At 39.6% G+C, this 16,281-nt stretch overlaps 1 protein-coding gene across 3 annotated transcripts in view; it reads left to right on the top strand.

Annotated features, from left to right (window-relative positions):
- The first annotated feature begins 206 nt into the window (after positions 1 to 206).
- The window catches only part of LOC111139314 (armadillo repeat containing 4), a 196,827-nt gene continuing 180,752 nt past the window's right edge, over positions 207 to 16,281 (top strand). For all 3 annotated transcript variants that reach the window (XM_022491574.1, XM_022491573.1, XM_022491575.1), the window contains exons 1-6: positions 207 to 467; positions 6,949 to 7,106; positions 9,241 to 9,433; positions 10,284 to 10,390; positions 10,578 to 10,714; positions 13,030 to 13,146. In XM_022491574.1, coding sequence (XP_022347282.1) covers positions 244 to 467; positions 6,949 to 7,106; positions 9,241 to 9,433; positions 10,284 to 10,390; positions 10,578 to 10,714; positions 13,030 to 13,146 — 936 coding nt within the window. In that variant the 5' untranslated portion in view covers positions 207 to 243. The remainder of the gene's footprint in view (positions 468 to 6,948; positions 7,107 to 9,240; positions 9,434 to 10,283; positions 10,391 to 10,577; positions 10,715 to 13,029; positions 13,147 to 16,281) is intronic.

The following is a 16,281-nucleotide window of genomic DNA, read 5'->3' as shown; positions in this document are numbered from 1 at the left end:
GCCCCGCCCATCACTTTTCCTTAGATCTGGTTCAGTAAAAATGAACTCTTTTATTGCATTAAAGAGCAATTTGAAGATTAAAACATCAGCCACTACAATTAATAAGCAGAATGTGGGTTGGATGGTTTAAAGGCTTGAAAATGAAAACCGTTCTGGGGAAAAGGGGCTTGCGACCCTCTGTTTCTCTTTTCCACTCCCCTGCAGTGCGTGTGCTAAGCCCAGATCGGAGCCTTGACGGATCCCATGGGCGTGGCTCTGAGGAAATCGGCGCAGTGGACTGCTGCGGGTTACGGGGCCAGAACCTTGGAAATCACTCCTCTCAATGAGGTGATACTGAAAGAAATTATGATGTTCGTGGAGAGTTTTATCTACAAACATCCCCAAGAGGCAAAATATGTTTTTGCAGAACCACTTGAATGGAAAACAAGCTTGGACCCCTCGGCGTTTGAATCAGGTTATATTGTCAGGTGAGCCAGTGAATCGCTTCTGGCAACTAGCATCGTCATTGTACATATTTCCGTTAATGGGTTTGTCGGTTTGGGGCAAGTTATTTAACATCTGTGAATCTCAGAAATATTCTGACCCAGGGAGGGCGGACGAGAGGCACTCAGGTGAATCTGAGGATATTTTGTTCCGCCAACACCGTATTCATCTAATTTTTAAATTTTGATCTGAATTTCTTTTGATATGGGATGCATTCCCCAGGCCACCACACTCCCAGCATCTGCTTTATGTTTGGGCTTTCTGCTCACCCTTTCTACCCTCCAGGTGCAAGTAGCCATTGGTTTTGTGATCTGGGAGAGAGACAAAATCCCCTCTGGTATTTAAATCTACTAATTCCTGCGGCAGTGGAGAGAGAGTGGTAAATTTTACTCACTACGACAAATTTTTGACAATTAGCATTGTCCTCAAAAGAGAACCTTCCAACTCTGAGATTTTAAAAAGATCCTACCTCCACTTCAAACAGGGGGCTGTCAACTTAGCTCTTGCAAAGAACATAGGTAAAATATAGATGTATTTATGTAAATGTAATTATAATTATAAAAGATTAATTTGCATATGCAAATCGTTTCTGTTGTTCTGGTCAGCTTCAGTTTATTTTCCACTTTCAGACACTAGGAGCCTCTTCTCTGTCACCGTGTTCCTCCCTGGTTTTGCATGTGAGCTTTTATTTATTTTTTTAAAAGATTTTATTTATTTGACAAATACAGATCACAAGTAGGCAGAGAGGCAGGCAGAGAGAGAGGAGGAAGCAGGCTCCCTGTTGAGCAGAGAGCCCGATGTGGGGTTCAGTCCCAGGACCCTGGAATCATGTCCCCAGCCAAAGGCAGAAGGTTTAACCCACTGAGCCATCCAGGTGCCCCGCATGTGAGCTTTTAAAGCCTGACCTTATCCAAGAGAGGTCACTAACCAGCCTCGGCTCCCTAGAAATACCTTTTCCATTTTTTCCCTTTGGGGTTATTTGTGAGAATAAACTCTGAATTTCATTCTTAGAACTGAAAAACCATTCTTGAATTGCATTTCAGGAGTGCTTTGGTTCTGCCCTCATGATTACCTTCTCTCTGAATTTCCTGGAGTCTTTTTTTTTCTTTTTTAATTGTATTTTATATCTAACTGTGCCTATGGTCACTTCCTCCCAAAGTGCTTGCCATTATTCATTTTTCCTACTTCAGTTCAGTCTAGTGTCACACATCATTTTTCCTGACCTTTGAAAGATGAACTCATCTGCAAAACCATGTAGTTCAAAAACATAGGAACTACTTAGCACAAAGATGGATTTAAAGCAGATGTCAGAAGAATATCTTGAGTGTCATCATATCTTGCCTCTGTCCTTATTTTGTGTTGCAAGTACATATATGACCACATCTGTGACCTACTTAGGTGGGCTGTTACACCTCAGTTATATCACTATTTCTCTTTCTTTGTCCTTGTCTGATTTCTTTTTTGCTCTATTTCCATTCTTATAATTCTGTATCCAGTCTTCACACACAGTGGTCCCTATTAAGCAGGATGTCTCCACATTTTGGCGCCATGTGTGTTTTGAACCAACTGCCCCTTGATTATCTTTCTTCTGTCAAATTGGCAGGGCAACTTTTCCTTGTGCCTATATATCCATTTTCTATCCATTGCTCTTGTTTCTGACCTTTATGGTTGATATCTTTGATGTTAGAAGGGAAAAGAAGGATCTTACAGTAACACTTGTTGTATTTGAAGGAAGCCATCCCTTTGTGGCTTGATGAAAACAGGTACGTACTGATTGTCCTGAAGAAGGCAAAGGATACAGCTGAGATTTTGGTACTAGTAGAAAATACCAAATGTTTACACATCCAAGTCTTGACCATTCTCCTTGCTCTACTCCCCAAATCAAAGAACTGTTAGCAACCCATAGCCACTTGGTATGCTATGTCTAGCAATATAACAAGCGATATAGACCAGAGATGCCTTCAATGGCTGGAAGAATGTATGATTATTATTTTTTTTAATTTTTTAATTTTTTAATAAACATATAATGTATTATTAGCTCCAGGGGTACAGGTCTGTGAATCACCAGGTTTACACACTTCACAGCACTCACCATAGCACATACCCTCCCCAATGTCCATAACCCCACCTCCCTCTCCTAACCCCCCAAGAATGTATTATTAAAAGAGCCCCAGCTGCCTCATTCTTTGCATGCTTTGCATGCACTCTTCTGCTGGTCCTTAGAACACTTTATATTCACTTATTTATTTGACAGAGAGAGATCACAAGTAGACAGGCAGGCAGAGAGAGAGAGAGAGGGAAGCAGGCTCCCTGCTGAGCAGAGAGCCCGATACGGGACTCGATCCCAGGACCCTGAGATCATGACCTGAGCCGAAGGCAGCGGCTTAACCCACTGAGCCACCCAGGCCCCCCCCCCTTTTTTTTTTTTTTTAAGATTTTATTTGTTTATTTGACAGAGAGATCACAAGGAGACAGAGAGGCAGGCAGAGAGAGAGAGAGAGAGAGATATTCACTTATTTAAAGCAGGGAAACTGCTATCCTTTCAAATAAGATTCAGGTCTATAAGTCCACATAGATACAGATAACTTAGTCATCATAAAAGCTTTGAGCTTGGAGTCCCTGGATATGTTTCTCCCAAACCCGGAATGTTCTTGGGTATTTAGAATATTTAGGCCAGGGGCGCCTGGGTGGCTCAGTGGGTTAAGCCTCTGCCTTCGGCTCGGGTCATGATCTCAGGGTCCTGGGATCAAGCCCCACATCGGACTCTCTGCTTAGTGGAGAGCCTGCTTCCCCCTCTCTCTCCGCCTGCCTCTCTGCCTCCTTGTGATCTCTGTCTGTCAAATAAATAAATAAAATCTTTAAAAAAAAAAAAAGAATATTTAGGCCAATTCTTCTTCTTGGGAATATATATTCTCTCAGCTTCTTGTTCTAAAATAAGTTGGTTATATCTGCTTGGAAATTCTGTTGAAAGAAGCAAGCTACACCCTTCTGTTGATCTCTTTTGTATTTACACGTATGGCCTGATTTCTCATTTGATGTTGTGTATCTCCAGATGTACTCTCTCTAACAGTCAGTGAAAGTGTGATCAGCCTTCTCCTGAATTAGTCTAACAGGCATCTGATGTCGAAACCGATCCGCTCATCCATCACTGAAAAGGTTTTATATTTCATTGCCCATCTTCTTTTGTGAGGGTCATTGTTGAGTAGATAGGCACGTCACTTTCCACACATTAGATGACACTTCTTTTCCTTTAAAATCATTTCCAATGTACAGCTCTTCGTCATGTGATAACACTTGTCAATGTCTCTCCATATTCAGTGTTTTGGGAAAATAGCTCCACTTTCATTTTAATGGAAATCTTAGGTCTCCTTATATTACCATTTTCAATTGCTTTTGTTCTGATCAGACAGGATGAGATTACTGATCTTTCTAAGATACCTCAGAATGAAGCCTAAGTCCCCTCTAAGCTAAGGACAAATGACACCCTCCAATGATTGACACCATCTGTTGGTGGCACACAGAGCTGAGTTGCTTTGACTCATTAGACTGGACCTTGGGAAATTTAGAACCTGGGTAAGTGTTCAGAATCACTCAGTGAAAATGTTATTACCTGTTTTCTTCTCTCCTTCTTTGGGAGAACTATGATTTTTGAATCATGTCGGCTTTAATATTGTGGTATTTCAGTTGTCTAAAATACCACAGCAAATGTCTCTCTGCTGTCTCAGTGATTGTCAGAGTTGGGATAAAGTTCTCTTCTGGTAGGACTTCTGGGTGGATGAGAAGTCAGGCCCTGAGCAGTGGCTCTCGTCCTGCCCACTTCCCTCTCAATTTGTACCTTTCTGGTTTCTAGTTTTCTTTCTTTTTTCTTCTGTAAATTTCCACAGGCATCTATTTTAATTCTTATTTCCCATACTCCTTGGTAATGGGCATTGTTTAATCTTTTTGCCTTTTTGTTCTAGTTCTCTTATCAATGTCATGAAGGCTCAGTTACATGATCTCCGATCTTAAAATTGTATTATCTTATGAGACTATAGTTATTATGTCTTGGTAAAACTTATTTTTTAAAGATTTTATGTATTTATTTGAGAGAGAAAGAGAATGAGCAAGCAGGGGAGAAAGCAGAGGGAGAGGGACAGGCAGACTGCACTTAGCGTGGAGCCTCACAGGGCCTCAGTCTTATGACCCTGAGACCATGCCCTCAGCCAAAACCAAAAGTCAGACACAACCAACTGAGCCACCTGGATGCCCCATATTTTGGTGATACTTCTATGTCATGCTGTTAAGATCAATGGCCATAACTTTAGTTAGCTGAGCTCTTTGTTTTTCATTCCTGAGAATTACTAACTAGTTTCTCAACTATAGCCTCATTTCCCTTGTTACTATTTAGACTCATTTATTGAGTAATTACTGTATTCTGGACACTAAAGTAGGCACTGGGGATGAAATAAATGAGACAGTCTCCTCCTCTTTCACTTTATAGTATAAGCTATACTATTTTCAGCTGCCTTCCCCAATTCCAGTTTAAAAGTCTTTTGATCAGGTCAGTGGATTTCATTTACAGCACATTCATCTTGACCTCACGAGGTGGGTGCTGTATTTTTCTTTCCAGAGCGCTTTCTTCAGGCATTAGAAACTGTGAGCCCAGAAACAAACCTGCTCTTCCATATCCTCCCTATAGCTAGCGTTTAGTTCCTAATGCTCTGCGAGTTACAGGTTTCAAGCAGTGGGAGCAATGAAATATGTGTCCTGCGCCCTTGACTTCTCCCATTTCTCACCAGGAGTTTCACCTTCTCGAGTTCAGTGGCTTGATATTGTTGGCATTTAGTCAGCTTATAACTTAGTCTTGTCATCATCCACTTAGCATGCATGGCCAGCCCGGTACAAACCTTTGAGAAATCGCCTTGATCCTCTAGACATTTTTCCAAAAGCTTCATTTTAGAGAAAACACACATTCTGTATCCAACACACAGCACTGGTCAGTCTAGAAATCTTTTATTCATTTATTCCTCTTCTATTTATTGAGCTCCTTCTGTGTGCAGTGACTATGTAAGTTACTGCGCATACAGCAGTGGGCAAAGACAGGTAAAAGTCCCTGTCTCAGCTTCCTATTGCTGCTGTAACAGATTATCACACACTCAGTGGCTTAAAATGCAGATTTAATCGCTCATGGTTCTGGAGGCGAAAGACTAAAACGAATCTATAGGGTTAAAATCAAGGTGTCCACGGGGCTGTGTTCCTTCTGGGGGCTGGAGGAAAATCCATACTTGCCTTTTCTAGCTTCTGGCTACCTGCGTTCCCAGGCTCCTGGGTCTGTGTTACTCTGACCTCTGCTTTCATGTCACGTCGGCTCTTCTGACTTGACCCTCCTGTATATTTCAGAATCTTCCCACCTCAAGCTCCTTAACTTAACCTATTTTCATGTTCCCTTTTGCCACGTGAGGCAACACATTTATGGGTTTTGGGGTTTAGGACATGGACGTCTTTGGGGAGCCACCATTCTGCCTCCCACATTCTCTATGCTCTTGTTCCCTTTCTAGTGAAATAGTGCTCTTAGTAGATCTGAGTCTAAGCCTGTCAGGCTTACTGTTTCTGATGAACTGGCAAAATTCCACATCTGCTTATCTGCACTGTGAAATATGTTACATCAGGTCTCAAGATGAGAACAGTTTTGCCAGGGATATCCACATATAATAAAAACTTAGGCAGTTAATGTTGCAAGTGGTAGAAACCTACAAAAATATGACTGCCATAAAAACATCGTAATACCTTTTTAATGCCGACCTAAAAAATAATTTAAATGGACAGAAACACAAATATAAGGGACTCAGTAACTTCTGATCAGGACAAGTCCATTTAGAAAAACTGCTTATTATCCTAAAGTAAACCAAATTAGGGGGTTTAGAGTGGGAAAAGCAGTCCACAGAGGGAATCTAGTTTGTTTCCTCTTTTTTTTTTTTTTTTATAGCTTTTTGTTCATAAACACAGAGTAGCCAAGAAAATTCCTAACCACTAATTACTGTGGTGTAAATTTTATAAATAATATAACTTTAGAAATCCCCAAAACATGAATGGTCCTGTAGAAGCAGTGATTTTTTTTTTTAACAAGATCTCCAACACATTGTTAGAAAAACAAAAAACAAAAACTGTGATTGAGTTCATGTAAGTATTCCAGAAACTTGCTAAAGTTTTCCTTCCTGGATATCTTGTGTGACTCTCTGTGGTCGCCAGTAAGGCTGAGAACTTAAGGGTCTGAGTGTGGGCCAAGGTAGGAAAAGAGATGGGTTTCTCACCAGAAATATTTCTATTTTGTGTTTTTTAATGAGACCTGGGAATAATCTGTCGAAATGTCTTGCATTTAACTTCACTAGCATCTGGGTAATCTTAAGCTTTCAATACATATTTATTTATTAATTTGTGTATGTATGTATATATGTATGCATGTATTTTTTGAATTTATTTTCCTAGTGAAACAACAGTCAAATCAGAAGAAGTCGATAAAGATGGGCAGCCCTTGCTGTTCCTCTCTGTGCCCCACATTAAGATCAGGAGCTTCGGGCAGCTGTCCCGCTTCTTGCTTACTGCAAAAGATACAAAACTGAAGGAAGCACAGGCCTGTATCGAAGGTGATATCTACGCTCCTGTCTGTGATTTGATTTGATTTCTTTTAGAAACACAATCTTGGGGGTAGGTCATTTGTTACAGCCTCTTAGAAAAAGTTCCGTGACCTAAAAGGTTAAAAGTCCTATGTTCGACTTCATAAACCTGTCATTCATTTTTCTTGGCCGAATGTCCTGCTCATATCCAGTTTCCACTTTAAAACGAAAAGGGCTAATACTTGGCCACTAGCAAGCTTCTAGATTTCTCTAATTTTAGCATGTGGTTTAAAGAGAGGCTTCCTAGCTTCTGTGAAGGACCAGCGGCCTGTAGCCTTTGAGGTCCACGTGGGAAAGAAGACAGATTAGCAAGGGCATCCCTGGAAAACCCCCTCCACTCAGCTCTGCTTGGAAGGATGGTGCTGTGTTTCCTCTCCAGTGAATGTAGCAGAGATAGTGCAGAATAATCTCACTTTCCGTTGGTCTCAGTCCTGTTCCACTGTGGGCTGCATAGGTTTCTGTGAATAGTTTCTTTCATTCAATGGGAAGTGTTTTTCCTCTTAACTAAGGATGTAGATTTCATTATTGTCTAAGCCTCTAACATGCAAAAAGGAATTGATCAATTGCCTGCGGTAATGGTACTCTCAATTTTTCTTATGAGTAGAAATACTTAACAGTAGATAATGATGTCATCTGCATGTTTTGCTTCTTTGGAATCGTGTGACTAGAAGGTCCCAAACATGAGGTGCCTGGGTCCCGCCTCCCATCGTTCTTCACTGTGTCTACTGCTGTGACACAGCAAGATGATCCTTAAAAAAAAAAAAAAAAAAAATTAAGATGTGAACCTTAGGACAGCACCCTTTTCTTATCTCTTGCCTACTCTTCTTTATTAGGATATCTGTACATCATAGCTACTCTGCTGAGGAGGAATGAAATCTTAAGAGTAAAGCTGAATTCAAAGGGATTGTTAATAGCATCAGATTCAATTTTAAATATGAACCTAATACATAGACTGGCTGTTATAGATTTGGTTTGGCTAAATGTTTATCCTCTGCTGTGTTTTGTCCTTTAAGAATTCTAGGTCCAACTCTCAGTTTTGGGTCTAAATTCCATGGTACATGGTAATTTGGAGGTCAGGTTTCTGTCTTTCCCACAAAAAATTCTATTTCCTTTTTCATGAGTCTTTAGGAAATGACTGCCATAAGGGTAAGTTGAGATGCTCAGGAAGTGGGTGATTCCTAGATCTCCTTTCCCCGCCCCTCCCCGCCTGTGGGCTTTTTTAAGAGACCCTATGTCTTTTCTGCTATTTCCTGGTGCCACAGTCCACTTCCTGTTGCAGGGCTACTGCTCTTCTCTTCATATCAATCAGATCGAGTTTTCTGGACTAGTCCTATAGGCCCTTTCTCCCTCCCGCACATATACTTCATCTTACCTAAATTCCCCCTTCCCAAATAAGGCTTTGCCCCCTTCTTCCTCACTTGCAACGTCATGGTTCTTCGGCTTTTACCAAATTCTGTTTTCAGCCTCTCTAGGGTGGACTTTCACACCTATGTCAGCCTCGATCATGAGTTAGGATTGAAGTCTTTCAGTGTAACTTTGGTATGTGTGTAAGTACTGGCCAGACTTGTTTTTCCTACTCAAACATCAAAAGGCACTGAAAATAAAAGCAGTTTGAACAGGTGGGAAAGACTGGCAGTAGATCTGTAGACTGAAAGAAACACGCAGTTTTGGAAAGAAAGCATTTGTGAACACTGAGCACTGGTTCGCGTGCACACACACGCGTGTGTACACTCACACACACAGTTCTACTGATGATTCTCCTAAGACTAGTATTTCTCTATCTTCAGATCAATCCTGAATATGTTAATTGAATGCCCATGCTGGACAATGCTCCATAGTCAAATAAAAAAAAGGATGTCTTGTTCTCTGTCTTGTTAGATGATAGTTGGTACTGCAGCAGAAGGCGGGGTCTCTCCAGGACTACAAGAAAGCTCCTAAATACAGCAGAATCTGAAAAGTACAGTTGAACTCAAATTGGGCCCATCAGAGAAAAGCTTAATGAAAGACGCACATTTGGGTGGGCTTCCGAGGATGTTGTAGTCTTTATGTTTCTTGCAACAGAAGACAAAGAGGGTCATTTTTATTTATTTACTTGTTTGATCAGCTAACAGAGATCCCGTAACAAAAATCCTGGGTTTGGATTATAATGCAATGAAAGATGACACATCCGTAGTGCATATTCTTGATAAAATCACCAAAGATGGAGATCCCGAAAGTGAGATTAAAATGAAGCTTGGCGTGCTGCTCAAGCACCTGGATCTGCACCTACTGAATCATTCTCTGAAACATATTTCACTGTGAGTCTTTTAGAGAAAAGAAACCTCTAACAACTAGTTACAAATTATGCTTTCAGACTTTTTTTTTTTTAAACACACAAAAATAAAGTATGGAAGTTATTGCGACTGATTTAACATTAATCTCTCTTAAGATTTCTTTGAGAGAGAGAGAGCGTGCTCGTGTGCATGCGGGGCGTGGGGGATGAGGGAGGAGAAGATAGAGAATTTACACGAATTCTTCTCTAAGCTCAGAGCCTGACGCAGGGCGGGATCTCAGGACCCTGAGATCATGATTTGAGCCAAAATCAAGTCGAACACTTCACCAACTGAGCCACCCAGATGCCCCTTAACATTACATTTTTTTTGGAATAAGATTTTAGTTTATTGCATGGATTTCTAATTCTAAAACTTAAACATTTGCAGTTAGCATTGCTAAAGCTTTCTGTGGGTGTTTACCTGATTTTGAGGACATGAAATGGCCTTGGTATTTTCAGTCTGCTCAGACTACCAGATAAATGATTAAATAGTAATGCAAATATCACGTAGAGTTTGTAAGTTTTAAAACTTGTTCATTTTTCTAGGTTTTTTTCCCCTAGTATTCTAGTATTACCACTAAGAAATCAGGTGACTATTTAAATGAGTATATTTAATGTTGTGTTAAATATGAATCACTGATCTCTTGATGTTTTGACAGTGTTGTAAGATTATAACACGGCTTAAAGCCAACTGCAATCTTTTAGTTGTTGTATAATTTGACTACAATTTTAATTATAAAAATAATACAACCCCTCCCCAAAATGGAATATTTTCATGTGTTTTCTGGGGATTCTCTTGTGGAGTGTTAAAATGAATTTCTTACCGTTCATTTCAGAGAAATATGTTTAAACCCAGCAATTGTTAAGAACGATATAGAACGGCTGAAACATCTCTCAGGGAAAGGAGAACAAACCGTGTTGGAATCTATTGACTACACCTCAGGTTCATATTATTCTCATAATTTGTTGTGTGTTATGTACAGTAATGATCACTTCCAAATGCTTCACTAGCTACATTAGGGTTGAATATTTGAAAAAATGAAATATATGACTATAATCATATTTATTTTTTTAAAGCCAACGTATTTTATGTTTGGAGCTCCTTTTAACTCATCGATGATTGGTTTCAGATTATGAATTTTCTAATGGATGCCGAGCCCCACCTTGGAGACAGATTCACGGGGAAATTTGTTATGTGGTGGTGAAACCACATGATGTTGACACTCTCTGCATTACTTGTAGTGCCGAAGGAGTATTTTTAAATGGTGTAAGTAATTTTTTAAGAACTGTGTTGACTTTGGTGCTTAGCTCCGTCTCTCTTAAACGCAGGCCCGTCTCCAGTACTGAATCCCGACGGCCACAGAAAATGCGATACTGTTCTGTGGGATTGACGCAGATCCCTTTGCTGTGTGTTTGCTGAGCAAATCCAAAATCATTTCAGAATTAGCACCAGTGTTCTCCATTGTAGGTCATTAAATCGGTCTTCTAAGAAATGCCTTTCAGAGGGACCCACGCCACTTTATAAAATGAAAACCTCCTTAACAGTCAGTTCACTGATTAGTTATATGAGTATTAGGGGAAAGAAAAGGAGGCCTGAGGTAACACAGGAGCAATAACCATAGCTTTTACCCTAAGACTGGAGGGACAAAGGGAAGGGGAAGCCTTAAAATGTGGGAGTTTGGCGGAAGTGCCCCATGAAGCTGGAACCCAGATGTCTAGTGAGGCGGCGTCACTGGGCCGTGCTGGAACCTTAGGATCTCAGAAGATGGACCTTGCAGAGCTGGGACTTAGACCTCTGAGCCATGGACCCTGGTTACATTGGTGATGGTCTCTTGGGAGATGGCCTCCCCTCCCCCATAAACTGGAACCCATATTTGTGAGGAACAGTCACTTCCAGGCTGTGCTGGTCCCCTTGGAGCTCTGCAGGTCTCCATGAACCTGGCACCCAGACCTCTGAGGAGAGCAATGCCCAATTAGCGCTGCTACCTCAGGGGCTCACAGGATGAATTTTGCAGAACTGGCAGAGCTGAGACCCAGACCTTTGAAGATGGAGTCCTGGTCAGCTTATAGTGGTATTTCTGAGGAACCTTAATGAGGCAGGTTCTGGGAGTGTAGGGAAAAAACCCTGGGAACTTGAGCCAGCTGTTGCTACTGGAAGCAGCTGCCACTGCCAGGGGCGAAGAGCTGCTGCTGGGTTGAGGCTAACAGGAACAGTAGGCAAGAAGGAGGCAGCAAGTCCCTTTCTCCCTCCTCCAGGTTTTCAGTCCCCCTTTTACTTCCTGCTGACCTAAGCTGGCAAAGGAGAAACACAGCGTGACAGATTCCCAGCCCTGAGCATCACTAAGCAGAGCGAGAGGCTTCTGAACCTTCTACATTAAAAATTTTAATTTTGAGCCTCATACTTGCTCACTGAACTTAACTAGGAGCCCGGCTTTCTCCTTGGCCAAACCTGCCCTTGGTGTCTTCAGTGTAATTTGGGGCCGCATAGGCAACATCTGCAGGGAGAACCCAAATCCTGAATGGGGTCCCTTTATCACAGGGGACTGTTTGGAGCATGGCTACCTCGTAGTTTGGTTTGGCATCAAAATGCTGGTGCCACTTTCTTGATCACCAGCAGGCATCTCTTGTGACATGCCTTGTGCTTTTCTTCTCAGAATGACACTGTGCCTTATGTCTGCACAGAGAAGGGAGACAACCTCAATCAGATTTTGCTTCCGGTTTGTTTTGATATTCTAAGAAAGTGAAATTTCAGTTTAGAAAATCAGAAACTTTGACTTTCTAGAGTTGGGGGGCAAGGAGACTTTGTTTCTATCAAAGTCTATTGACGTACGTATTACTTTGTTTTGGAAATCTCTAAGCGTTCCTCTTATTTTCAAAAATGAAAGGAACATGAAACTATTCAGTAATTACAACAAAATGTGTAACATGTGAGAGTTACATGGGTATGTATGATGTTTTGTATATATGTGGTTATGTATATAGATAACAGACTACAGTTTTTTATATATGCATTTGATTTAGGCAGAACCAAATCTTTCCTGTTAGGGTAGGCAAGCAAATGAAAATGAGGAAAGGAAAGAGATGAAAAGAAAGAGGTACAGACACAAAGGGTGGAGGGGCAGATGGTTACATGGAGGCTCTAAGTCTAGAAAATACACCTATAGCAACAGCATTATATACAGAACAAGAGCAGAGTGTGAAAAACAGAGGCTTTTCTGTGGTGGCATTCTAACCTTGGGGCCTTTTATGACTTCATCAGCGGTTCTTGAAGTCATAATGCTTTTTTTGCATGAGGAGGGTACAGAGGGAAGAAAGCTCTCGATTCTTTGCCAACTAGCAAAGTGCCTTACACGCATATAGGAGGTACTCAGTAAAGGCATGCTGGATGGAGGGATGGATGGTTGGATGGATGGACAGACAGATGGATAATTTTAAGAGGGAAGGGTTTTGCCTGTATTTTTGATGTCTAAAGACTACTACATGGATCATTGATAGAAGAAAACAGTATGTGGGCTTGGGTCGTGATGCATTGATCAGGTTCAGTAAATAACTAATGATAGCACCAACATTTTTCTCCCAAAGGGCAAAACAGATGATGAGGGCGGAATTAATTATGAAAGAAAAAGTGAAATTTATAAAGACCTTGTCACATTTTTAAAAGAAAAATCAGCAAAATTCTTGGAAAATATGTCGAAACAGGTAAGTTTATAGACTTTTGAAATTTCATAGCATAGTGTTACTTGACTAAACTTTCTGTTGAGAGTAATTCTGCCTTTTTTTGGCCTCTGCTTCTAGTTTTTAGAGTGTTTTTCACAGCAGTTTACAAAATAAGTATTTTAAGTGGAGTACTTCCAGAAAGTTTCTGATTCTCTTTAGGTAATAGGTGTAAAATATTTCAGATTGCTTCCTAAGTAGCACTTTTCATCTTCCCTTTTGAGTTAATAACACTGAGAACAAAGGAGTCAGCCCTATTAAAGAAGCCTATATGTTTTGATTATTTTTTACCCTTTCTGGGCATCCCATGATTACTACCTAATTGGATTGTCTCAATAAGTGTGTCAACTGCATATGCATAAGAACTGGGCTTCCTTTGTATCTTTCATGGTTTTTGAAATAGTGTTGAAGAAATCAGCTAATATAGTTGTAAAATAAAATTTTGATTGAAGGTGACGTGGGTAAGAAACAATATGCAAGAAATACTAATGTGATACACTTGAGCTCCAGGCTGATTCTCAAGACATGTCAGTTCCACAAACCCCCCATCAGATAATTTATCCTGTCCATTGCTTTCTTTCTGACCCCGCCACTTCCAGAGCATTCTATTTTCTTACTATATTGCTGCTGCTCTTGTCCTAAAACTTCTCTTTGTCATTGTGCTGGGACCTTTTTTTTTTTTGGAAATTTCCTGATGTTTGATCACCTCTTTCCTGGACTCCAGTTTTTCTTTGTTGTTGTCATAAAATACCTATACAAAACAAAATTTGCCATTTTGACCACTTTGTGTATCACCAAATGCCATTAATTACGTTCATAATGTGCAACCAATACTACTGTCTATTTCCAAATTTTTTTCATCATCTCCAACTAAAACTCTATTCTGATTAAGCAGTAACTTTCTCCTTCCCCAGCTCCTAGGAACCTCTAATCTACTCTCCGTCTTTATAAATTTGCCTTTTCTATGTATCTCAAAGAGTGGAATCATACAATATTTGTCCTTTGGTGTTTTGCTTATTTAATTTAGCATAATCTTTTCAAGGTCCATCTATGTAGAATGTGTCAGAACTTCATTCCCTGGGGATATGACCACATTTTGTTTATCTATTCGTTTACTGATGGACACTTGCTTTGTTTCCACTTTTTGATTACAGTGAAAAATGCTATAAATATTGGCATACAAGTATCTGAGTCCCTGTTTCAGTTTTGGAGGGTATATACCTAGAGGTGGAATTTCTGGGTCATATGGTAATTCTGTGTTTAACTCTTAGAGGAATTGCCAAACTGTTTCTACCTAGACTGAACTATTTTATATTCCTGTACAAGGATTCCAGTTTCTCCACATTCTTACCAATACTTGTTATTATCTGTGTGTGTGTTTGTGTGTTTATTATAGACCTCTTAGTAAGTATGAAGTGTGGTATCCTATTGTATTTTTGATTTGCGTTTCCCTAATGATTAGTGATGTTAAGCATATTTTCATGTGCTTATTTAGCATTTTTTTTTTTTTAAGAAATGCCTATTCAAGTTCTTTGCCATTTAAAAAAAATGGGTTGTCTTTTCATTGTTGAGTTGTAGGAATTCTTTATGTATTGTGGATATCAATCCCTTATCAGATAGAATATTTGCAAATATTTTCTCCCATTCTGTGGGTTGTCTTTTCACTCATCTTGATAGTGTCCTTTGATCCACAAACATTTTTAAGTTTGATAAAGTCCAATGAAAATATTTTTGTTGCCTGAATTTCTGGTACAGTACTTAGGAAACCATTGTCAAATCCAATGTCATGAAGATTTGTCCCTGTTTTTTGTTTTTTTTTGTTTTTTTTGTTTTTTTAATTTCATGGTTTTCACTCTTAAATTTCGGGACAAAGAGCCCTTAAATTTAGGTCTTTGATTTATTCTGAGTTAAGTTTTGTAGATGGTATGAGTATAGTAAGGATAGAGTTTCATTCTTTTGCTTATAGATATTCAGTTTTCCTAGCACCATTTGTTGAAGAGATTGTTCTTTCCCCCATTGAATGGTCTTGGCATCCTTGTTGTAAATCAATTTACCATAGATGTAGGGGATTATATTTGGACTCTCAATTCTCTTCTATCTTGTCTATCCTTATACAAGTCCCATACTATTTTGACTACTATATCTTTGTGGTAGTTTTGAAATTGAGAAGTATAAGTCCTCAGACTTTGTTGGTGTTTTTCAAGACTGTTTTAGCTATTTGGGCTCCCTTTACTTCCTATATAAATCTTAGGTTTGGTTTTACCATTTCTGCACAAAACAGCATTGGGATTTTGATAGAGATTATATTGAATTTGTAGAATGCTTTGTATAGCATTGTCATCTTAATATTAATTTTTCCAATTCATGAGCATGGAGTGTCCTTCCATTTGTTTTTGTCTCCTTTAATTTTTTTCAGCAGTATTTTATAGTTTTGTGTCAAGTCTTTTGCATCCTTGGTTAAATTTATTTCTAAACATTTTATTCTTTTTGATGTTATTATAAATAGAATTGTTTCCTTAATTTCTGTTCTAATTGTTCACAGCTAGTGTGGAGAAAGAGAAATGATTTTTGAGTGTTTAAATCAGATCTGGCTCTTTTGAAAGTGAAATTCAAAGTCAAATCTTGCAAGTTTACCAAATTCATTGATTAACTCATTTTTTTTTTTTTTAATCTTTAGGTCTTTCTTTTTCTTTACTGTTTTTCTTTTTTGGGGCTCCTGGCTGGCTCAGTTGGTTAAGCATCTGCCTTTGGCTCAGGTCGTGATCTGAGTCCTGGGATCAAGTCCCACATTGGGCTCTCTGCTCAGTGCAGATTCTGCTTCACCCCCTCCCTCTCATGTGCTCGCTCTCTCTCGCTCTCTCTCTCTCTTTCAAATAAATAAATATGATCTTTAAAAAAATATTTTTTTTTAACGTGGACTCCACGTGGATCCCAACCCAGGGCTTGAACTTATAACTGAGATCAAGGGTCAGACACTTGACTGAGCCACCCAGTCTTTAGTTCTTTCTGTGTATAAGATCATGTCATCTGCAAACAGAGATAGTTTTACTTCTTCTTTTTCAATTTGGATGTTTTTAGAATTTTTCTTGCCTAATTACTATGGCTAGACCTTTTAGGCCT

Source organism: Enhydra lutris, unplaced genomic scaffold, assembly GCF_002288905.1.
Source record: "Enhydra lutris kenyoni isolate GAN:26980312 unplaced genomic scaffold, ASM228890v2 scaffoldscaffold99, whole genome shotgun sequence".
NCBI classification, from domain to species: Eukaryota; Metazoa; Chordata; class Mammalia; order Carnivora; family Mustelidae; genus Enhydra; species Enhydra lutris.
The sequence above is the reverse complement of the archived record's forward strand: the minus strand, read 5'-3'. Positions and strand labels throughout refer to the sequence as shown.